Source organism: Somniosus microcephalus, chromosome 15 (genome assembly GCF_052327205.1).
Source record: "Somniosus microcephalus isolate GS21.2 chromosome 15, FLI_Smic_1.0, whole genome shotgun sequence".
Taxonomy (NCBI): domain Eukaryota; kingdom Metazoa; phylum Chordata; class Chondrichthyes; order Squaliformes; family Somniosidae; genus Somniosus; species Somniosus microcephalus.
In genome coordinates, this window is record NC_141001.1 from 121232603 (window position 1) to 121257306 (window position 24704).

Sequence of the window (24704 nt, forward strand, 5' to 3'; positions counted from 1 at the left end):
CTCTCCCCCTTCCCCTCAACACTCTCTCCCCCTTCCCCTCCTCACCACTCTCTCTCCCCCTTCCCCTCCTCACCACTCTCTCTCCCCTTCCCCTCCTCACAACACTCTCTCCCCCTTCCCCTCCTCACAACACTCTCTCCCTTCCCCTCCTCACAACACTCTCTCCCCCCTTCCCCTCCTCACAACACTCTCTCCCCCTTCCCCTCCTCACAGCACTCTCTCCCCTTCCCCTCCTCACAACACTCTCTCCCCCTTCCCCTCCTCACAACACTCTCTCCCTTCCCCTCCTCACAACACTCTCTCCCTTCCCCTCCTCACAACACTCTCTCCCCCCTTCCCCTCCTCACAACACTCTCTCCCCCTTCCCCTCCTCACAGCACTCTCTCCCCCTTCCCCTCCTCACAGCACTCTCTCCCCCTTCCCCTCCTCACAACTCTCTCCCCCTTCCCCTCCTCACAACACTCTCTCCCCCTTCCCCTCCTCACAACACTCTCCCCCTTCCCCTCCTCACAACACTCTCCCCCTTCCCCTCCTCACAACACTCTCCCCCTTCCCCTCCTCACAACTCTCTCTCCCCCTTCCCCTCCTCACAACACTCTCTCCCCCTTCCCCTCCTCACAACACTCTCTCCCCCTTCCCCTCCTCACAACACTCTCTCCCCCTTCCCCTCCTCACAACACTCTCCCCCTTCCCCTCCTCACAACTCTCCCCTTCCCTTCTTCACAACACTCTCTCCCCCTTCCCCTCCTCACAACACTCTCCCCTTCCCCTCTTCACAACACTCTCTCTCTCCCTTCCCCTCCTCACCTCTCTCTCCCTTCCCCTCCTCACCTCTCTCCCCTTCCCCTCCTCACAACACTCTCTCCCCCTTCCCCTCCTCGCAACACACTCTCTCCCCCTTCCCCTCCTCGCAACACACTCTCTCCCTTCCCCTCCTCGCAACACACTCTCTCCCCTTCCCCTCCTCGCACCACTCTCTCTCCCTTCCCCTCCTCGCAACACTCTCCCCCCTTCCCCTCCTCGCAACACTCTCTCCCTTCCCCTCCTCGCACCACTCTCTCTCTCCCTTCCCCTCCTCACAACACACTCTCTCTCCCAATTCCACAATTCACAATTCAAATCGCTTTATTGGCATGATAAGTTACATCTTATGTTGCCAAAGCATCAAAATACATTTATGGTTTACCACATAAACGCAGTTCTATTCATACAGTGTATAAACAGGTATATCCCTGAGTGTATAAATATACATTCGCATTGTTTATATATATTCTTTTCTTAGTTTACTGGTTGGCTCTCTGTTCATGGCAAGCTGTAACATAGCGTGCCGCCAGTGTTATACAGCTTCTCTCCTCTCCCAGTAGGAGTGGGAGTTTTTGGTTGTCATTCAGATTTCTGAAATCAGGGCATATTTGTGAGAATTTTTGGTAGAAATTCTCCCTGATGCCCTGATATTTTCCACAAGCTGTGAGGAAGTGCATCTCTGTCTCCACCACTCCCTGACTGCAGTGCGAGCATATCCTGTCCTCTCTTGGCAGCCTGGTCTGCCTTTTTCGATCGCTAGGCTATGTTCGCTAAGTCTGTACCTTGTCAAGGTTCTCCCCCTTCCCCTCCTCACAACACACTCTCTCTCCCCCTTCCCCTCACCACTCTCTCCCCCCTTCCCCTCCTCACTCTCTCCCCCCTTCCCCTCCTCACAACACTCTCTCCCCCTTCCCCTCCTCACAACACACTCTCTCTCGCCCTTCCCCTCCTCACAACACACTCTCTCTCCCCCTTCCCCTCCTCACAACACACTCTCTCTCCCCCTTCCCCTCCTCACAACACTCTCTCTCCCCCTTCCCCTCACCACTCTCTCCCCCCTTCCCCTCCTCACAACACTCTCTCCCCCTTCCCCTCCTCACAACACTCTCTCCCCCTTCCCCTCCTCACAGCACTCTCCCCCCTTCCCCTCCTCACAGCACTCTCCCCCTTCCCCTCCTCACAACACTCTCCCCTTCCCTTCTTCACAACACTCTCTCCCCCTTCCCCTCCTTCACAACACTCTCTCCCCCTTCCCCTCCTCGCAACACACTCTCTCCCCCTTCCCCTCCTCGCAACACTCTCTCCCCCTTCCCCTCCTCGCAACACTCTCCCCTTCCCTTCTTCACAACACTCTCCCCCTTCCCCTCCTCACAACACTCTCTCCCCCTTCCCCTCCTCACAACACTCTCTCTCTCTCTCCCTTCCCCTCCTCGCAACACTCTCCCCCTTCCCCTCCTCACAACACTCTCTCCCCCTTCCCCTCCTCACAACTCTCTCCCCCTTCCCCTCCTCACAACTCTCTCCCCCTTCCCCTCCTCACAACACTCTCCCCCTTCCCCTCCTCACAACACACTCTCCCCCTTCCCCTCTTCACAACACTCTCCCCCTTCCCCTCTTCACAACACTCTCTCCCCTTCCCCTCCTCACAACACTCTCTCTCCCTTCCCCTCCTCACAACACTCTCTCTCCCCCTTCCCCTCCTCACAACACTCTCTCCCCCTTCCCCACACTCTCTCCCCTTCCCCTCCTCACAACACTCTCTCTCCCTTCCCCTCCTCACAACACTCTCTCCCCTTCCCCTCCTCACAACACTCTCTCTCCCTTCCCCTCCTCACAACACTCTCTCTCCCTTCCCCTCCTCACAACACTCTCTCCCCTTCCCCTCCTCACAACACTCTCTCCCCCTTCCCCTCTTCACAACACTCTCTCCCCTTCCCCTCTTCACAACACTCTCTCCCCTTCCCCTCCTCACAACACTCTCTCTCCCTTCCCCTCCTCACAACACTCTCTCTACCTTCCCCTCCTCACAACACTCTCTCCCCTTCCCCTCCTCACAACACTCTCTCTCCCTTCCCCTCCTCACAACACTCTCTCTCCCTTCCCCTCCTCACAACACTCTCTCCCCTTCCCCTCCTCACAACACTCTCTCCCTTCCCCTCCTCACAACACTCTCTCTCCCCCTTCCCCTCCTCACAACACTCGCTCCCCCTTCCCCTCCTCACAACACACTCTCCCCCTTCCCCTCTTCACAACACTCTCTCCCCCTTCCCCTCCTCACAACACTCTCCCCCTTCCCAACACTCTCTCCCCCTTCCCCTCCTCACAACACTCTCTCTCCCTTCCCCTCCTCACAACACTCTCTCTCACCCCTTCCCCTCCTCACAACACTCTCTCCCCCTTCCCCTCCTCACAACACTCTCTCCCCTTCCCCTCCTCACAACACTCTCTCCCCCTTCCCCTCCTCACAACACTCTCTCTCCCCCTTCCCCTCCTCAACTCTCTCTCCCTTCCCCTCCTCACAACACATTCTCCCCCTTCCCCTCTTCACAACACACACTCTCCCCCTTCCCCTCTTCACAACACTCTCTCCCTTCCCCTCCTCACAACACTCTCTCTCTCCCCCTTCCCCTCCTCACAACACTCTCTCCCCCTTCCCCTCCTCACAACACACTCTCCCCCTTCCCCTCTTCACAACACTCTCTCCCCCTTCCCCTCCTCACAACACACTCCCCCTTCCCAACACTCTCTCCCCCTTCCCCTCCTCACAACACTCTCTCTCCCTTCCCCTCCTCACAACACTCTCTCTCTCCCCCTTCCCCTCCTCACAACACTCTCTCTCCCCCTTCCCCTCCTCACAACACATTCTCCCCCTTCCCCTCTTCACAACACACACTCTCCCCCTTCCCCTCCTCACAACACTCTCTCTCCCTTCCCCTCCTCACAACACTCTCTCTCTCCCCCTTCCCCTCCTCACAACACTCTCTCTCTCCCTTCCCCTCCTCACAACACATTCTCCCCCTTCCCCTCTTCACAACACACACTCTCCCCCTTCCCCTCTTCACAACACTCTCTCCCTTCCCCTCCTCACAACACTCTCTCCCTTCCCCTCCTCACAACACTCTCTCTCTCCCCCTTCCCCTCCTCACAACACTCTCTCCCCCTTCCCCTCCTCACAACACACTCTCCCCCTTCCCCTCTTCACAACACTCTCTCCCCCTTCCCCTCCTCACAACACTCTCCCCCTTCCCAACACTCTCTCCCCCTTCCCCTCCTCACAACACTCTCTCTCCCTTCCCCTCCTCACAACACTCTCTCTCTCCCCCTTCCCCTCCTCACAACACTCTCTCCCCCTTCCCCTCCTCACAACACTCTCTCCCCTTCCCCTCCTCACAACACTCTCTCCCCCTTCCCCTCCTCACAACACTCTCTCTCCCCCTTCCCCTCCTCAACTCTCTCTCCCTTCCCCTCCTCACAACACATTCTCCCCCTTCCCCTCTTCACAACACACACTCTCCCCCTTCCCCTCTTCACAACACACACTCTCCCCCTTCCCCCCTTCCCAACACTCTCTCTCTCCCTTCCCCTCTTCACAACACTCTCTTTCGGTCTTCCCCTCCACCCTCTGCAAGAGTCTATTTTCGGTGAGAATGTTACCCAGTCACCGCCCGTCACATCAGGCCCTCCTCGTCTGAATGGGATGTCAGAAATCGACAGCTGCAGCAGTCACACATTCTTTTGTGGCTGAAAGCTGGCGGATGGCACAGCTGTATGGGGAGCTCAAAGCCCGGCACTGGGCAACGGTGGGGATTGGGATTGGCCTCAGAGTGACGGGATTTGAGCCTCCAATATATTTCTAGATATTAGAGTTGGAATCCATTGAAAACAGGATTAAAAATCCCCATTGCAACAGCTGAATACTTGACTTTGTTCAATGATTTGGTCTCACAAAACTGACTGTTAGCTTCACCTAATGGAACTTCTCGAGGACAATTAGGGATGGGCAATAAATGCTTTCCTTGCCAGCGACGCCCACATCCCATGAACGAATAAAAAGAAATCTTGTGCTGCAACAAATGGGCACATGAAAATTAACAAATGACTACTACTAACCTCACACTACTTTACAATCCCACAAATCCTGCAGCAAGGGATTTGAGGCTTAAGCAACTTCTACCACAGGCATTTAATTATATATTACAATTAGTGCAATTAAAGCAGACGAATTCACTCTGATAGCAGCATTAGAATTGGACCGATTATCCTGCACAATATAAGTGCTATTGCAAACAAACGGAGCAGGAGGAAGAGATCTTGGATACCCTGGACAAGCTCCAGTGTAAACTCTGATCGTGTTTTATATCCTGTAGGGTTGTGAAGCAAAACACCAGGTTGTATACATTTCCAAGTGCCCCCACACCTGCTCTGAATCATGACACGGGCTGTCTTTCCAATATGCTAGTCATTCTGCAACAGCATTGCAAGCACGGCTGCTAGAAAATTGAGCTTTCCTTTTTATAGAATAATAAATAAAAGTAAATTATACTTTTGACACCAACAATCCACTTAAAACCTGTACTCAGTAAAGGGAACCGTCAGCATGCAGATCCCCTGGTTACTCGGTGGGAAAGCACTCATGTTGTGCAGGATAGCCAGTCCCCATTATGAAGCTATTGTTGGTGTGAATCAATTTACTTCAATTACGCTAATTGTAAGCCTGAAAAGCAACAAAGACTTTGTGAAAACCATCAATAAGCTGCTATGCAGCACTGAAGAGCAAACACCGACTCGACCACTGAAAGTGATATTGGACATCTGCCAGCATTTCCTTCCAACATTTCCAAACATGCACTTTTGTATATCCGTGACGCAGTGCTATTTACAGATTACGGAGCGTGTGGAAGAGTTACGGATGCAATGGTTACAGAGAAAATGAACACAATACAAGCGCTGCAAGCAGCTTGGCCTAGGGATGCGAGTCGGTTTCATTGTGTTGACACAAGAACATAATAAATAGGAGCAGGAGTCGGCCATTCGACCCCGCGAGCCTGCTCCACCATTCAATAAGATCATGGCTGATCTTCCACCTCAACTCCACTTTCCCGCCCGATCCCCATATCCCTTGATTCCCCCAACATCCAAAAAGTTATCGATCTCTGTTTTGAATATACTCAATGACTCAGCATCCACAGCCCTTTAGGGTAAAGAATTCTAAAGATTCGCAACCCTCCGAGTTAAGAAATTCCTCATCTCAGTCTTAAATGGTCGATCCCTTATCTTGAGACTGTGACCCCCAGTTCTAGACTCTCCAGCCAGGGGGAAACAGCCTCTCATCATCTACCCTGTTAATCCCCCTCAGAATCTCGATTGTTTCAATGGCAATGTCAGCTGGGCTCAGTGGTCCCACTCTTGCCCGAGTCAGAAGGCTGTACGCTCATTCTGCACTCCAGGAGTTGAGCTCACAATCCTGGTCAACTGTGAAGCATCGAAGGGGCTGCTGCTTATTTTTGGAGCTTTGGGAGATGCCCGTTCAGGTGGATGCAAATGAGCCCCATGGTATTTATTTGAAGAGGAACATGGAGGTCTCCCACTGTCCTGGCCAACATCTTCCCCTCCACCCACATCATCAAAAACACACATCAACTGCTCATTCATTTAACTGCTGTTTGTGGGATCTTCCCGTGTGCAAATTGGCTGCCGCTTGTGTCTACACAACAGACTGCCAATGTTCCCCGTCAGCTGCACAATGTTCTGCGCGGCCCGTCTCTTTCAATGCGTGGTCCCTTTAAATTTCTGCGCATGTGCGGTATTGCCAATGTAAAAGCCTGCAGATTACCGTGCGGCCGCGCACACGCGCAGCTTAGAGGGAACATTGCCAATGTGAAGCACCTCGAGAGGTTGCTCAGGAGAGGTGATGAGGACCTGTGGATGTGCAAGCTGTTCTCTTTTGTATTGTAATTGGCAAATACCACGATTTTCAGAGGAACACACAGTGGATAATCAAATAGGTATTTTTACACAGTCTTAAATGTTAGTACATTTAATAAACACTGAAAGGTTAATAGCAATAATTAACTCATTTCAAGAGTTCACACTGGCGCTGTGAGGCAACACAGCACCAGGGACCCGGGTTCAAATCCAGCCTCGGGTGACTGTGTGTGGAGTTTGCACATTCTCCCCGTGTTTGCGTGGGTTTCCTCCGGTTTCCTCCCACAGTCCAAAGATGTGCGGGTTAGGTTGATTGGCCATGATAAAAAAAAAAGTTTTTTTTTTTTTTTTTTTAAATTGGCCCTTAGTGTTGGGAGGGATTAAATACATGCGGTTACGGGGATAGGGCTTGTGTGGGATGGCTGTCGGTGTAGGGGCCGGGTGCTAGGGTTTGGATGATCAGCCATGATCTCGTTGAATGGCGGCGCAGGCTCGAAGGGCCGAATGGCCTACTCCTGCTCCTATCTTCTATGTAAGAGTGTGCCAAACGTGACTGTAACAAGTTAAAGATCTTTGTCACAAGTGGAATTAATTTTCATTCCATTCATCCCTTTTGTGCATTAATTGCAGACCCGAGAAAGATTTTCTCTGCAGCGCACCACATTCCCATGTGAGAAGACTGGCAGGCAACAAGTTTCCAAGCCTCCAAGTTACACTCTCATCCAACATTAGGTGCAGGAGAGTAACGTGGGTCAGCCCCCACCAGATTTACTGGCTCTCACTAGGGTGAGAAGCGCCTCACCTCCTTTTATCCCATCCCAAAACTAACAGCGAGAACACTGCAAAGGTGGAAGCATGCTGATAAACTGCATTCTAGCATTCTGTGACAAGGCATTATAACATCAACGTGCTTTTATTATGTTGCTTGCCAATTAGATAGGTTAGGGAGGACCAGGGGTCACAATTTTAAGTTGTATAAGGCCAGATCTAGGTTAGATGTCAGGAGGTGGTTCTTTTCCCAGAGAATAGTGGGCCTCTGGAACAGGCTGTTGTCTCGTGTGGTGGACGCGGACTCGCTGAATTCCTTCAAGCGAGAGCTGGGTGTTTCTGGCTGGGGCGGAGATCACCTCGTACAGAAGGTGGGTACTGCAGGGAATTCAGGACCAGAGTGACCTCCTGGACTAGTTTCAATCGCCTAGCTGGGTCGGAGAGGAATTTACCAGTCCCCCCCACCCCCAGTCCTGGCTTTTCGCCTCTCCCAGGAGATCACAGGCCCCCAAACAGTAGCCACAGTGTAGGACAGAGTATAAGTCAAGAAATAATAGAGGTGTGCAAGAAAAGCATGACTATAATCATGGGAGATTTTAATCTTCATATTGATTGGACAAAGCAAATTGGCAAAGGTAGACTTGAGGAAGAGTTCTTAAGAGTGTATATGGGATGGTTTCTTGGAACAATATGTTGTGGAACCAACCAGGGAGAAGACTATTTTAGATCTGGTAATGTGTAACGAGGCTGGATAAATTAATGATCTCGAAGTGAAGGATCCTCTTGGGAAGAGTGATCATAACATGTTGTAGAATTTCAAATTCAGTTTGAGGGTGAGAAAGCTAGGTCTCAAACTAGTGTCCTGAACTTAAACAAAGGTAATTACAAAGGTATGAAGGCAGATTTGGTTAAAGTGGACTGGGAAAATATATTACAGGGTAAGACTGTAGAAAAGCAGTGGCAAACATTTAAGGAGATATTTCATAACTCTCAGCAGAGATATATTTCAGAGAGAAAGAAAGACTAAGAGAAGGATGGCTAACTAAGGAAGTAAAGAATGGTATCAAATTGAAAACAAAGGCATACAATGTTGTGAAGAATAGTGAAAGGCCAAAGGATTGGGACATTTTTAAAAACCAGCAAAGGATGACTAAAAAAAGATAGCAAGAGAAGATAGCTTATGAGAGTAAGCTAGCAAGAAATATAAAAACAGGCAGTAAGAGCTTCTACAGGTATATAAAGCGGAAGAGAGTAGCTAAAGTAAACGTTGGCCCCATAGAGGAGGAGTCTGGGGAATTAATAATGGGAAACGGCAGCGACTTTGAACAAATATTTTGTATCGGTCTTCAAAATCGAAGTCACTAAAAGCATCCAATAATGGATAATCAAAGGGCTATTGGGATGGGGGGGTAACTTAAAACAATCACTATCACTAGAGAGAAAGTACTCAGCAAACTAATGGGACTAAAGGTGGACAAGTCCCCTGGACCCGATGGCCTGCATCCCAGGGTCTTAAAAGAGGTGGCTACAGAGATAGTGGATGCATTGGTTGTAATCTACCAAAATTCCCTGGATTCTGGAGGTCCCAGTGGACTGGAAAACCGCAAATGTAACAGTTCTATTTAAGAAAGGAGGGAGACAGAAAGCAGGAAACTATTGACCAGTTAGCCTAACATCTGTCATTGGGAAAATGCTGGAGTCCATCATTAAGGAAGTGATAGCAGGACATTTAGAAAATCATAATATAGTCAAGCAGAGTCAGCATGGTTTTATGAAAGGGAAATCATGTTTGACAAATTTGCTGGAATTCTTTGAAGATGTAACGAGCAGGGTGGATAAAGGGGAACCAGTAGAGGTCATATATTTGGAATTCCAGAAGGCATTCGATAAGGTGCCACATAAAAGGTTACTATACAAGATAAGAGCTCACGGGGTTGGGGGTAATATATTAGCATGGATAGAGGATTGGCTAACTGACAGAAAACAGAGTCGGGATACATGGGTCATTTTCAGGTTGGCAAACTGTAACTAGTGGGGTGCCGAAGGGTTCAGTGCTGGGGCCTCAACTATTTACAATCTATATTAATGACTTGGATGAAGGGACCGAGTGTAATGTAGCCAAATTTGCTGATGATACAAAGATAGGTGGGAAAGCAAATTGTGTGGAGGACACAAAGAATCTCCAAAGGGATTTACAGGCAAAATTCAGGAATAGGTTCAGGTAAGTTTTACTTCATATTAGTGGCCGTGTAACCGGGGGTTCCTGGATCTGTGGCCGTGTAACCAGGGTTCCTGCACCTGTTGCCATGCAACAGGGACGCCTGTGGCCATGTACGGGGCTCTCGTACCTTACTAAGTATACCTCTCTGTAATCCGGACTTTTTGACCAACCGGCACCACGCCGGTCCAGTCGGTGCCGGATAAAAAGAGTTTCCTGTAGATAGGCTAAGTGAGTGGGCAAAAATCTGGCAGGTGGAGTTTAATGTGGGAAAATGCAAGGTTATCCACTTTGGTAGGAAAAATAAAAAAGCAAATTATTATTTAAATGGGGAGAGATTACAAAATGCTGAGGTACAGAGGGATCTGGGGGTCCTTGTACATGAATCACAAAAAGTTAGCATGTAGGTACAGCAAGTAATTAGGAAGGCAAATGGAATGTTGGCCTTTATTGCAAGGGGGTGGAGTATAAAAGTAGGGAAGTCCTGTTACAACTGTACAGGGCGTTGGTGAGACCACACCTGGAGTACTGCGTACAGTTTTGGTCTCCTTATTTAAGGAAGGATATACTTTCATTGGAGGCAGTTCAGAGACGATTCACTAGGTTAATTCCAGAGTTGAAGGGGTCGTTTTATGAAGGTTGGGCCTATACTCATTGGAGTTTAGAAGAATGAGAGGGGATCTTATTGAAACATAGAAGATTCTGAAGGGGCTCGACAGGGTAGATGCAGAGAGGATGTTTCCCCTCGTGGGGGAATCTAGAACTAGGGGGCACAATTTCAGAATAAGGGGGCACCCTTTTAAATCAAAAATGAGGAGGAATTTCTTCTCCCAGAGGGTTGTGAATCTGTGGAATTCTCTTCCCCAGAGCTGTGGAGGCTGGGTCATTGAATATATTTAAGGTGGAGATAGACAGAGATTTGAAAAGTAAGGGAGCGGGCCGGGAAGTGGAGTTGAGGCCAAGATCAGATCAGCCATGATCTTATTGAATAGTGGAGCAGGCTCAAGGGGCCAAATGACCGACTCCTGCTCCTACGTCTTATGTTCTTATGTAAAACTGGACACCCGAGATCCTCAACAACTATACAGTGACAAGGAGAAATTCATCCCGCCAGCCATTTCAGTGTCCCCCTATTTAGTTATCGAATTGCTTAGAAGACACAACTCTCTCAAATTGCCAGGATCTCCTGGGATCTGTAACGTAGAAAGAGAAAACTCTTGCGATTCCACATAGTCTACACCTGATTGATGCTGCAGCGAATGAAGGAGGGAACAGTTGTGAAGTAACCTCGGCAGGACTGGGCTCGAGCTGGGAAGGTGCAGGTTAGTTTTTCCGGCTGGATGCTGACACAAAGGAAATATAACAAGAAGTTAACAGTCCGTTGGGAGAGCGCAGCATCTTTTTGTTTTTGTGTTGTTGCAGGAAGCATTGTTGGAAATTTGAAAAGGTCTGGAATGGCTACTATTGCTCAATCACATGCATTCTGCAAAATAAGCCAGCTTTTTGATTTGTCATCACCCTCATCCACTGGAGTGTTCTTCAGTTCTGCCCATCAAAACCACTGGAAAAGCACACATTGGGGGGGGGGGTGGAGGGAATGTGCAAGTTTGCAGTGTCCAGTTTGTACGATGGGGGGAGGGCAGCATTGGTTACGCCGTCATATAGGTAGATACTGGTGATACTGTAGATAACTCCAACATACAAGGTGCATGGGATCTGCCTATGGCAGTGACTAAACTGCAGAAGGCATCGATGGCAGATTGGAAACGTGCAACAGTTGTGTTGTGTACCTCAGCAGGGTGCTAAGCCAAGAGACACCCCATGAGTTACACACCCAATATGCTAACTGTACTGTGGCCTGGCTGACATACACGAGTGACTCTGCAGAACAAAGCCAAGGTACCATCATTTGTGCTCTCCTTGCTCAAGTCTGGATTGACGGGATACAGCGGAGGCATTTTGCTTTGCAATTATCAAGTCCGGGCCTGGGGATAAAGTCGAGATACCCATCTCTGCAATTATGGAGTCCCAGTCCCATTCCCTCCCCCTCGATCCCAGGGTATCTCCAGTATTTATCATGTCTATTTGAGAGCACAAGATTTCAACATTTCACTTTTTAAAAAAAAAAACAAACCTGCCTTTTATTTGCCCCAAAAAAGGGCAGATTATACCGTAACTAGGGCCTGCTGGGCTTTGAGATTACAGATTCAAAATTACCCGCACCACGTTTCCAAGGGAGAGACTGAAGCTAACGGGAACACAGTTCAAAAGCAGCTAAAAAGGCTGTAAAAATCATCAGAAGCTACACTTAAACCTCCCTTTAAAATGTTATGAGGGGTTCTGGCACTAGAAAGTCAGGAAAGTGCAATGCTGGGAACAGAGAATCTTCCAACGGTCGGGGAGGGGAAAGGAGCTGGTGCTCCGGGGCAGCCCCCCGGGGCTTTATACAAGAGTGTCAGTGAGCAACGTGATATTTTGTTGGGGGGGGGGGTTTAAAATGGGAGGAACACATGGTCTCGCCTTTTCTAATCACGTTTGAGCAAGTTGCTATACTACGCAAAAATTGATTCATAAATTCAACAGGAAAGATAAGCCAACGCCATCTGCCTTTTTGTTAGTATCGTCACAGCAACCATGAAACCCAGGCCATGCACGTCACAGCTAAAGGCACATTGCGGCACACCAATCAATCACATGCCGTTTACACTGTCCATTCAATGCCACTCCAATACTACCTGGGAGAATTTCTTCTTCATTTCATCAAAGATACTCTGTCTGCAACTCCAAAACATCCCCTAAGATACACAACAGATGAAATTACAAACTTTAAGCAAACGAAATAACAATTTTTCAATTTTATTTTTTCCCCAAAGGTACACTTCAGGGAAAAACATACCAAAATATTATAAGAAACAGGATCCTTCAGAGGAAGCAGGGATTACAACAAAAGAATATGTGGTCGAGTACAATTTAAAAAAATAAAGTTGCTGTAATAAAATTTCATGGGATTGATGGGCGAGGTAGCACCACTTTCTATAGAAGGTAATAGTAAAACCAGTTAAACTGCAATACGATTAACCTTGTAACTTATTTTGAATGTTCAAACAAAGTTCGATGAGGTCAAGATACAAGTTAAAACCTTGGTAACAATAAAACAAGGACTAGAAATGGTCACCTGGCCATCGAACACATGACACTCTGAGCAGAATTATTTTACTGATGATGGTTCTGATGAAGGGTCCCAGACCTGAAACGTTAGCTCGGTTTCTCTCTCCAAGAATGGTGCCTGGTCTGCTGAGTATTGCCAGAATGTTCTGTTCTGTGAAACACATTGCTTAGGGAGTCAGTGAAGATACATACTGTCGGCACATTCAGGAGAGACCGAGATAGCTTTTTGGCCAAAGAAGTGTTTGTGGGGTATAATAGATTGCGTTTCTCTTTAAAACGCTGGGATCAGACAGCTGACACTACAAAGACTTTTATAGTCTGCAGATTCTCATATTCGGACATTAAACCAGCCAAGTAATGCTTATAGAAAAAAACTACTACAGGTAGACTACCTTTTATCCGAACTTCCGAAAACCGAAACCCTCTAAAAACCAAAGGTTTTTTCGTTCAGCGTAAGTCGTGCGCACGACATGACCAGATTGGCGCACGACCCCGACCCCCGGCGCGGACCCCCGCGCCAACCCCGACCCCCACCGAACCCGACCCCCGCGGCCGACCCCCCACCCCCGCCGACCCACCCCCGACAAATTTCCCAGTCTTATAAAATACCTTCCGAAATTTTCCGAAAACCGAAACACGGCTGGTCCCGAGGTTTTCGGATAAAGGATAGTCTACCTGTAGTAGTATTCTTGAAGAAATAAATATTCAATACAAGGAATTCATCACATATATCCGCCTTCTCCATATCCTTGTGTGTGTAAATATAGCCCGGCACTCCCTAAACCTGAAATTACCCAGTTCAGACCGAGAGCTGGAAGTGTAGCGATGAAAGCAGATCCATCGAGCCACAACAAAATACATCCAAGCACTTCACATCAGCAGGCACGGGATGAGAAAGGGATATTTCTTCCACTGGTCCCTGCAAAATACGCTAACATAAGCTCCATTCAGTTTGGTGGCCCATCCAGGCTTTAGTTAAGTCGCCTGACATGCAGCATCAAGCTGTCGTTCCTGAAACAATTTGCCTCGTAACATCAAGTGAGCCTCACTTCTTGAAATAACTATCAGTACACGGCCAACTGAGAAACACTTCATTGACTGTAAAGTCTTTTTTTGCTTTCATTGGCTTTGCCAATTTTTGCAGACAGCGCAGGTCTCAAAAAGATCAGTCTGAAAGGGATCTCACACCAGCTTCCTGGAAATTCTTTGCAGAACCTGTTCCACCCCCACCAAAAAAGCAGTTTTAATAGGGAGCTCCACAGAAGGATGGTTGCTGGGTGTGCGGATCTGGAGTGAGAACCATGCAGCAGCTACTTGGGAATTTCTCAGCAAGTCTCTTTTGACCCAATCTCTTCCACTACCTGCAAAAACAAACTCGCTAACGGTACTTACAGTGTACGGATTGGAGCTACTGGACAAATGTAGCTTCCCGTTTCCAACAGGCATCGAGCAAACAGAATAAATCAGGTCAGCACAGATAGAGGCAGCTTGTACTGTATATATTTAACATCAGACAGAGCTGGGTAATTAACGCAGCATTTGATCAGAGTATATTTCATATATCCATAACTCAGTGGGCAAAATGTTATTTTAAGCTCCAGTCTCACCATTTTTGTCCTCCAGCTCCAAGAGGCAAGCTCAATAACCAGTTTACATTTAAATTGTCCACATCTCTCTTGCTTTATCATTTTCCCCGGTTCTCCAGTGAGAACATATTCTGTCGCTCTTTTCCAATGTGCTGATAGTTTTGAAGGTCGGGTGGCAAAGCTACATTGTGCTCTAACCGAGTCTGATCAATAAGTTGGAAAGCATTAAAATAACCTGCCGCAAACTTACAACCCAACGACTTTCAAACACTTGTACGATAGCAAAATACTGCAAATGCTGGAAATCCAAAATAACAGAAAATGCTGGAAAAACTCAACAGGCCAGGCAACATCCGTGGAGAGAAAAGAGTCAACGTTTCGGGTGAAAACCCTTTGTCAAGACTAAAGAAGCACAGGAAATGAAACAGATTAAGAGGTCGGGCTGGGAGAGAACAAAAGAGAAGAGACATTAAGAGGTATTCAAAACGAGACGAGATGGTGATCGGACTAGTGGAGACAAAAGACGGCTCTAGATTGGTCAGTTTGCTGGTAACAGCCTGAAAGCTGCAGAGAAACTTTCAGTGAGCAATGAATCATATCCAACTCTCTTTCACCTTTGCCCGCGGGGCTGATACTCGTTCATTAATGTGTCTGTTTTTATCATTCCAATGTGGATTACTGTGCATGAATCCACGCTCATCTCCCATCCTTTGACCCAACCACTTAATTTATCCTAGTCTCTTGAATGTTATTAATCACCCGCACGCTAAATCAACTAGCAACGAGGCTTGCTACCATCAGCAATTTCTACACTATTAGAAGACTCTTTTACATTACTAGGAGTACTTACTACAACTGCACATCAGGGGACCCAGAGCAGGCTTTCGGTAAACAGCAGTGGCCATTGCCAATTAGCGCCAACTGCTTCCTATTACCAAGGTGATCAATCTCACTTACCTTTAATTCTAGCATGCTTTTTCTTCCAAAAAGCTTTAAATGCAGAACGCATTCAAATGCATTCTGAAATTTCTGAGTTACATCCACTGGATAATTCCTGCATGGGAGTAAATTATCGCAACAGGATTTGCGAGACAATTCTCAAGAAGCTCGACACCATCCAGGACAAAGCAGCCCCGCTTGATGGCAGCCCATCCACCACCTTAAACATTCACTCCCTCCACCACCGGCGTACCGTGGCTGCAGTGTGTACCATCTACAAGATGCACTGCAGCAACTCGCCAAGGCTTCTTCGGCAGCACCTCCCAAACCCACGACCTCTTCCACCTAGAAGGACAAGGGCAGCAGGCGCATGGGAATAATATCACCTTCAAGTCACACACCATCCTGACTTGGAAATATATCAGCCGTTCCTTCATTGTCGCTGGGTCAAAATCCTGGAACTCCCTCCCTAACAGCACTGTGGGAGCACCTTCACCACACGGACTGCAGCGGTTCAAGGCACCTTCGAGGGTAATTATGGATGGGCAATAAATGCCGGCCTTGCCAGCGACGCCTACATCTCCTGAATGAATAAAAAAAATTCTAAAACCATCTTGGATACACTTTAAGTGATCAGGAAATCGAAGAAATACTCCCAACATTTTCAGTGAACGGAGGTTTACTGGACCATAATTCCCCAATTCAGGTCTCACTTTTTTGGTTATCAGAATTATATTTGTCGTCCTCCAGTTCTCCAGTAAAGCCCCTGTATTTATTCATTTTTTTTTAAAAATTCCCACTTGAATCCTACAGGATTCTGGGGTGGATCTCATTTGCCAGTATCCATTTCACTCTTGGAGGATGCTTTCACCTTCACAACATGTGCACTTTAACCGCTACGTGAGTTATAGACCACTTAGTTTGGCAAGGTCAGGCCCGCCTCAGCAGTCTTTATATATACAGTTCCAAAAACAACCCGGCTTGAGTAAATACTTCCACTTCATACTGAATTGTGTATTGTTGGCAGGTTACTTTCTTACTGAAGCTACACATTGCTGAACCCAGTGCCAACGCACAAACTCCAGGCTGAAACCATCGCATCTCTCAATACCTGGCCATCAACTACAATGCAGAAACAGCAATCCAACCAAATTGTAGTCGCTCTCGCTTGCCTTCCATTGAAATCGAGTCTTTGCTGCACATTTATACCTAGCAGATGCTTTTCCTAAACTGTTAACTTTTCCAGATTCCAGCGCCCTGGGTTCCATCACCCTGACTCCAAACAGACGTCAGCAACAGCCAGACTGACCCATTTGCTTTTACGTAGCTTGTACTACAGAGGGGTTAATCAGGATGGCAGCGGGTCTTCAACCAGAGGTCGGGCTGGAGGATTAAGAACACTTAATATTCACAAACATCCAATTTGCTACAACCTTTAGCATTTCCATTCTCTTAACACCATTACACGGGTCTAAAGCAGTCCATTTGTCCGGTCCGGTCTTTCTCAAGTCGTTCAAATAACCAATCAAATCACTAAAACTACAGCGATAGCAAAATACTGCGGATGGAGATCAGAAATAACAACAGAAAATGCTGGAAAAACTCAGCAGGCCAGGCAACATCCGTGGAGAGAAATTAGAGTCGACGTTTCGGGTCGAAACCCTTTTTGAAAACTGGAAAGGAAATGAAATAGATGGAAGGCAGGGACTTGTGTTGTGTGTGGTTCCACTCCCATTACCAGTTAGGGATCCCATCACTGCAAGACTTGACCTCTTTCTTACAGTGATGGGATCCCTAACTGGTAATGGGAGTGGAACCACACACAACACAAGTCCCTGCCTTCCATCTATTTCACTTCCTTTCCAGTTTTGAGGGGGGGTTCACCCGAAGCGTCGACTCTAATTTCTCTCCACTGATGTTGCCTGGCCTGCTGAGTTTTTCCAGCATTTTCTGTTGTTATTTCACAAACTACAGGCTACTTCAATAAGCTTTCTAAAAATAACAATGCATTGCATTAAACGTCTTTCAGCTTTGCTTACAGCTTGAATCCTCCCACTCCCACTGTGAATTTGGCAGTATTATCCGATTAGGTATATATTCTTAACAACAGATAACGGTTATGTATTGGTGCAGCAGGCACGGCACAGCTTAGACACCTGCTGACTTGTTTGTTGGTTAGAGTTCTCACCTCCATCAATAAAATGTATTTTATCTGAATCGTATATCTTTTTATGTAAAAAATAAAAGCATCTCCTTTTATCAAATGCACCTCTGGCTACAGAAATACAATTCTATTGCCGTACAAACTAAATCCAATAAATCAAAACCTCAGTAAACGTTTTAGTTTAGCTAACTTTGTGCAGAGAAAGCAGCATCTATTTCAGTGGTTCATCTTGCATCTTCTAGTTGAGAATCCCTCGACAATTACCGAGCACATTTACAACATCTTGTATTTATATAGCGCCTTTAACATAGTAAAAAAAACTTTGCAAGGTGCTTCACAGGAGTGATTATCAGACACAATTCGACACCGAGCCTGCATCTGTGCACTAACAATGACAATAAAGTTGATTATGATGAAATATTAAGACAGGTAACCAAAAAGCTTGGTCAAAGTAAGTTAGTTTTAAACTAAATTCTAACTGCACACTGAAGTAGATCACATTTAGAGAACTGTGCACAGTTCTGGTCTCCATATTACAAAATAGGATATAGAGGCATTGGAGAAGGTGGAAAAAGATTTACAAGTATGATACTAGAGCCGAGAGGTTATATCCATCAGGAAAGATTGAACAGCCTGGGGCGCTCTCTTACTTTTTCTTTTCTAGAGAAAGACATGCACATTATATCTTTCACAACCACCGGACGTCCCAAAGCGCTTTACAGCCAATTAGGTACTTTTTGAAGTGTGGTCACTGTTGTAATGTAGGAAACACGGCAGCTAATTTGCGCACAGCAAGCTCCCACAAACAGCAATGTGATAATGACCAGATCATCTGTTTTTGTTATGTTGATTGTGGGATAAATATTGGCCCCAGGACACCGGGGAGAACTCCCCTGCTCTTCTCCGAAATAGTGGCCATGGGATCTTTTACGTCCACCTGAGAGAGCAGACGGAGCCTCGGTTTAACGTCTCATCCTTAAGACGGCACCTTCGACAGTGCAGCACTCCCTCAGCACTGCGCTGGGAGTGTCAGCCTAGATTTTTGTGCTCAAGTCTCTGGAGTGGGACTTGAACCCACAGCCTTCTGACTCAGGTGAGGGTGCTGCCCACTGAGCCACTAGCTGACATTAAGAAAGTTGAGGGGTGGCCTGATAGAGGTCTTTAAAGTTATGAAGGGGTTCGATAAGGTAGACGTAGAGAAGATATTTCAATTTTGGGGGAATCCAAAACTAGGGGTCATAAATATGCGATAGTCACTAATAAATCAAATAGGGAATACCAAAAACACAGCGACAGCCACAGGGGTGGCCCAATGGGAACTGGTCGTGGCTTTTCCCCACTTGGGGCAGTGCCTGAGGCCAGCAGTGCTGTGCAAATACCACGCTTTGCAAAGCACCCCTGATCGACCAAGCTGAAAAGTGACCAGATTTCAGGCCAACACAATTCTGCTCCTCCAAAAATCACATTTTGGTTAAAAAAGAAAAAACAATCTACAAAACACAATTTTCCCAGCACAGCCCAGGCAATTTATTAAGTTTTTATTAAATGAAGTCCGATTTTTAAAAAAGCAAACAAAGACCTTGATGAACCGCATTCAAATCAGTCCCACATGGTTCCCAGTCTCTTGATCCCACTCAGCTCCTCGCAATATTAAAACGGAAAAGGGTTAAAGAGCGCCGAGCTACGCTGCTTGAAAGGATTTGCAATGCCCACGCACAACCACCCCAACCCTAGGAACAGAACCAAATCACGTCTACTACCCCAGCGTTCCCGACTCCTCACAGGATCCTCAACTTAATATCTCATTACAACAATCATTTTCAAACACAAACTCACTTTTAGTCGATCTCACACTGGCATGACGAGGCATTTTTACAACTTATGGAGCTTGACTTTGCGTCAAAGTGCGTACTTTGTATATACACCAGAGCCATGTGTTATTCTGCAGTTCCCTGTGGCACGAATTAGCAACACTGCTAAGTGGAATATAGGTTTCATGTGGAGAGAATCCAAAACTAGGGGTCATAAATCCAAGGTAGTTACGAATAGATCCAACAGGGAACTGGGAAATCATTACTTTCCTCAGGTGGTTAGAATGTGGAACTCGCCACTGGTGGCTCCCATTATTCTTCACATCTTCAACTGCGCCAATTAGATAGAACTTACCCACTTTACACTAGTGGATTTCCCATGTCACCGCACATGAGTCGTCAGGATCAAATGTATTCTTCAGGTGAAGCACGGTTACAGGGCGGGATGCTTGGACAGGGGTGCAACGACACAATTTAAAGTCCTACATTCTGTCCTCCTTTTGATATTTCCATTGGAAAGTTTGGCGTCGTATTTATAATTTATACAGCTGCCATAAACTCATTACACGGTAATCGCACGCCCTGTCAGCGGTGGACAGAAAGACGAATAAAGCGCAAGAGTTGGAAAGGTTAGGAGAGGTGACCAAAACCTTGGACCAAAAAGATGAGTTTGGAGAGTGTTTTTAAAAAGCTGGAGATGGGGGAGGGTTTATTCAACTAACCAATTGTCCAACAGCTCCACGGTAGACTCCCCTTCTCTCGAAATGAAATCTGTGTGGCGCGGTGAGCAAGCAAACCAACCTTTAACCTGAGCGAGCAGAGTTCGAGTCCAGCACCGGCTAGTCTTTTGTCCGGACCCACGCAGCATAATAGGTTATTGCTGTACGGCTGCCGAAATCCTCAGCCATGCCTTTGTTTCTCCAATTAAATATTGGGAAGACCGAAGCCACTGTTTTCGATCCCCGCCACAAACTCCGTTCCCTAGCCACTGACTCCATCCCTCTCCCCAACATCTATCAGAGGCTGAACCACACTGGTCGCAACTTTGGTGTCATAGTTGACCCTGAAATTAGATTCTGACTACATATCCGCAGCATAACAAAGACCGCCTACTTCCACCTCCGTAACATCGCCCGTCTCCGCCCTTGCCTCAGCTCATCCGCTGCCGAAACCCTCATCCATCCCTTTGTTACCTCTAGACTTGACTATTCCAACGCACTCCTGGACAGCCTCCTACATTCCACCCTACGTAAAACTGAGGTCATCCAAAACTCGGCTGCCCGTGTCCTAACTCACACCCAGTCCCGTTCACCCATCACCCCCTGTGCTCACTGCCCCGTGTCCTAACTCACACCCAGTCCCGTTCACCCATCGCCCCCGTGCTCACTGCCCTGTGTCCTAACTCACACCCAGTCCCGTTCACCCATCGCCCCCGTGCTCACTGCCCCGTGTCCTAACTCACACCCAGTCCCGTTCACCCATCACCCCCTGTGCTCACTGCCCCGTGTCCTAACTCACACCCAGTCCCGTTCACCCATCACCCCGTGCTCACTGCCCCGTGTCCTAACTCACACCCAGTCCCGTTCACCCATCGCCCCCTGTGCTCACTGCCCCGTGTCCTAACTCACACCCAGTCCCGTTCACCCATCGCCCCCGTGCTCACTGCCCCGTGTCCTAACTCACACCCAGTCCCGTTCACCCATCGCCCCCTGTGCTCACTGCCCCGTGTCCTAACTCACACCCAGTCCCGTTCACCCATCACCCCGTGCTCACTGCCCCGTGTCCTAACTCACACCCAGTCCCGTTCACCCATCACCCCGTGCTCACTGCCCCGTGTCCTAACTCTCACCCAGTCCCGTTCACCCATCACCCCGTGCTCACTGCCCCGTGTCCTAACTCACACCCAGTCCCGTTCACCCATCACCGCGTGCTCACTGCCCCGTGTCCTAACTCACACCCAGTCCTGTTCACCCATCACCCCCTGTGCTCACTGCCCCGTGTCCTAACTCGCACCCAGTCCCGTTCACCCATCACCCCTGTGCTCACTGCCCCGTGTCCTAACTCACACCCAGTCCCGTTCACCCATCACCCCCTGTGCTCACTGCCCTGTGTCCTAACTCACACCCAGTCCCGTTCACCCATCACCCCCTGTGCTCACTGCCACGTGTCCTAACTCACACCCAGTCCCGTTCACCCATCACCCCGTGCTCACTGCCCCGTGTCCTAACTCTCACCCAGTCCCGTTCACCCATCACCCCGTGCTCACTGCCCCGTGTCCTAACTCACACCCAGTCCCGTTCACCCATCACCCCCTGTGCTCACTGCCCCGTGTCCTAACTCACACCCAGTCCCGTTCACCCATCACCCCGTGCTCACTGCCCCGTGTCCTAACTCACACCCAGTCCCGTTCACCCATCACCCCCTGTGCTCACTGCCCCGTGTCCTAACTCACACCCAGTCCCGTTCACCCATCACCCCCTGTGCTCACTGCCCCGTGTCCTAACTCACACCCAGTCCCGTTCACCCATCACCCCCTGTGCTCACTGCCCCGTGTCCTAACTCACACCCAGTCCCGTTCACCCATCACCCCCTGTGCTCACTGCCCCGTGTCCTAACTCACACCCAGTCCCGTTCACCCATCAATCCTGTGCTCGCTACCCTACATTGGCTCCCAGTCCGGCAACGCATCGATTTTAAAATTCTCATCCTAGTTTTCAAATCCCTCCGTGGCCTCGCCCCTCCCCATCTCTGTAGCCTCCACCAGCCCCACAAACCCTCCAAAATCTCTGCGCTCCATCACTGGTGGCTGTGCCTTCAGCTGCTGAGGCCACAGAATTCCCTCCCTTAGCTTCTCTACCCCTCTCTCCTCTTTTCAGACCCTCCTTAAAACCTACCTCTTTGGCCAAGCTTTTACTCACCTGTCCTAATATCTCCTTCTGTGACTCGGTGTCAATTTTTGTTTGATAATCGTTCCTGTGAAGCGCCTTGGGATGTTTTACTGTGTTAAAGGCACTGTATAAATGCAAGTTGTTGTTGTTTAGGGTAATCTGGAAACATCCCACTAAGTGGAAACCGTCACTATAATCGATAGGAAGTTGAGATTGTGGTTAGGGTCACGTCAGGCACATTGCTGCGGTGAAGTGGAGGGAGGGTTACTCATCAACTGGTCGTGCAACGCCCGACCCGGGAGTGCTAGATGCTAAAACATTATAAATGTAAAAGTGGAAGTTACATTTTCCAGCATAGACAACCCTCATCCTGATGAGCTCTAAAATCCCCAACAGTTTCAATACTTAGGCGCACAGGAGCAAACCAGCATTTTCTAAACTAAGCAAAATTTGCAGACAAGATATAATTAACCCAGGTGTCAGCCGTGGCTCAGTGGGTAGCACTCTAGTCCGAGTCAGAAAGTTGTGGGTTCAGGAGACTTGAGCACAAAAATCCAGACCGACACTCCCAGTGCAGTGCTGAGGGAGCGCTGCACAGTCGGAGGTGCCATCTTTCGGACGAGGTGTTAAACCGAGGCCCCGTCTGCTCTCTCGGGTGGACGTAAAAGATCCCACGGCCACTATTCGAAGAGGAGCAGGGGGGAGTTCTCCCCGGCGTCCTGGCCAAGATTTATCCCTCAATCAACATCATTAAAACAGATTATCTGGTCATTTGTCACGTTGCTGTTCGTGGGATCTTGCTGTGCGCATTTTGGCTGCCGCGTTTCCTACATTACAACAGCGACTACACTTCAAAAGTATTTCATTGGCTGTAAAGCGCGTTGGGACGTCCTGAGGTTGTGAAAGGCGCTGGAGAAATGCGAGTCTTTCTTTCAGGGAGTTACTGAATGGAACGAAGTGGTGAAGAAAAAGTTGGTTGATCAAAATGTCCTAATCATTCTTTCCATGCGCACGCTCATGACAATTAATGAAACGTAAGCATTACATTAATCTTTTACATCTTAAAAGTTGTCATTAACAATGTTTTCAACCTGCATGACTCTTTTGAAGGTGGTGGGACCAGTCGTTAAGGCTGTTGAAAAAGCATACAGGAACCTTGCTATCTCCCCGACTCGGTTCTGTAACCCTGAATACCCTTGCCTAACAAAAATCAATCTCAGCTTTGAAATTTCCAAAGAGTCTGGGGAAGTTGGGATTGTTCGCCTTAGAGCAGCAGCAATTAAGGGGAGACTTAATAGAGGTGTTCAAAATCATGAGGGGTGTTGATAGAGTAAATAAGGAGAAACTGTTTCCAGTGGCAGGAGGGTCGGTAACCAGAGGACACAGATTGAAGATAATTGGCAAAAGAACCAGAGGGGGAGAGGAGGACATTAAACACAGCGAATGAGGAGGATCTGGGATGCGCTGCCTGAATGGCAAATTCAACAGTAACTTTCAAAAGAGAATTGGATAAATATTTAAAAAGGAGAAAATTGTTGGGCTGTGGGGAAAGAGCAGGGGGGAGTGGGACTAATCGGAGAGCTCTTTCAAAGAGCCGGCACAGGCACGATGGGCCAAATGGCCTCCTCCTGTGCTGTGTGATTCTATGACATGGTTCCTTTTCACACTACTTAAATGGAATGTCCACTGGATGAAGCATAGAGATCAACAAAACCAGCCAACTGACGCAAGTTCATTGTTCCAACAAATATATGTAACCTGTCAGCAATGTCAAGATGCTCAGCAGTGCTCTAGTAATGTAGATGCTGCAATACACAAACCATTACTTATAGAAACCACAAAGTGCGTGTATACAGTTCATTTGCAAGTCATGCATTTGGACCAAATCCCAGATTATTTATATGATACAAGGTTTACGTACTCCTTGGGCCAACAATGATTTCAGCTCATACGCAGTCATGACTTATATTTATATAGTGCCTGTAACATACAGAAACACCCCAAGGTGCTTTACAGGGCATAAGGGGGAAGAAATGGATGTTGAGTCAAGAGAGAGTTAATGAGGAGCAAGCAAAACTTGTTTTAAGGAAGGTCTCACAGGAAGAGGGAGCTGGAAAGGCAGCCCGATTTAGGGAGGGATTTCAAGAGCGTAGGGCCTAGGTGACTGATGGTACAGCTGCCAACTGTGGGGTGAACAGTGGAGGGAGGATTGGATGGTGGACAAGCCAGCTGACAGCATAGATGCAGTGGAGAGAGAATGAGCTTGGTGCCGCTCCTGTACATGTGGAAGCTGATCCCTTGTCTGTAGGCATGTAGATGAGGAAGAGGAAGGGGGGCCAAGGGTGGGTCCTTGGAGGAATTCTGGAGGCGATGGTGTAGGATGGGAAGAGAAGCCATCGCTAGAGATGCGCTGGCTACAGTTGGACAGGCAAG

At 48.1% G+C, this 24704-nt stretch overlaps 1 protein-coding gene across 1 annotated transcript in view; it reads right to left on the reverse strand.

Moving 5' to 3' along the window:
* The window catches only part of usp47 (ubiquitin specific peptidase 47), a 199777-nt gene that overhangs the window by 115256 nt on the left and 59817 nt on the right, over nt 1-24704 (reverse strand). The window contains exon 2 of the mRNA XM_086007543.1: nt 12451-12510. Within this exon, the coding sequence (XP_085863669.1) occupies nt 12451-12510 (60 nt within the window). The remainder of the gene's footprint in view (nt 1-12450; nt 12511-24704) is intronic.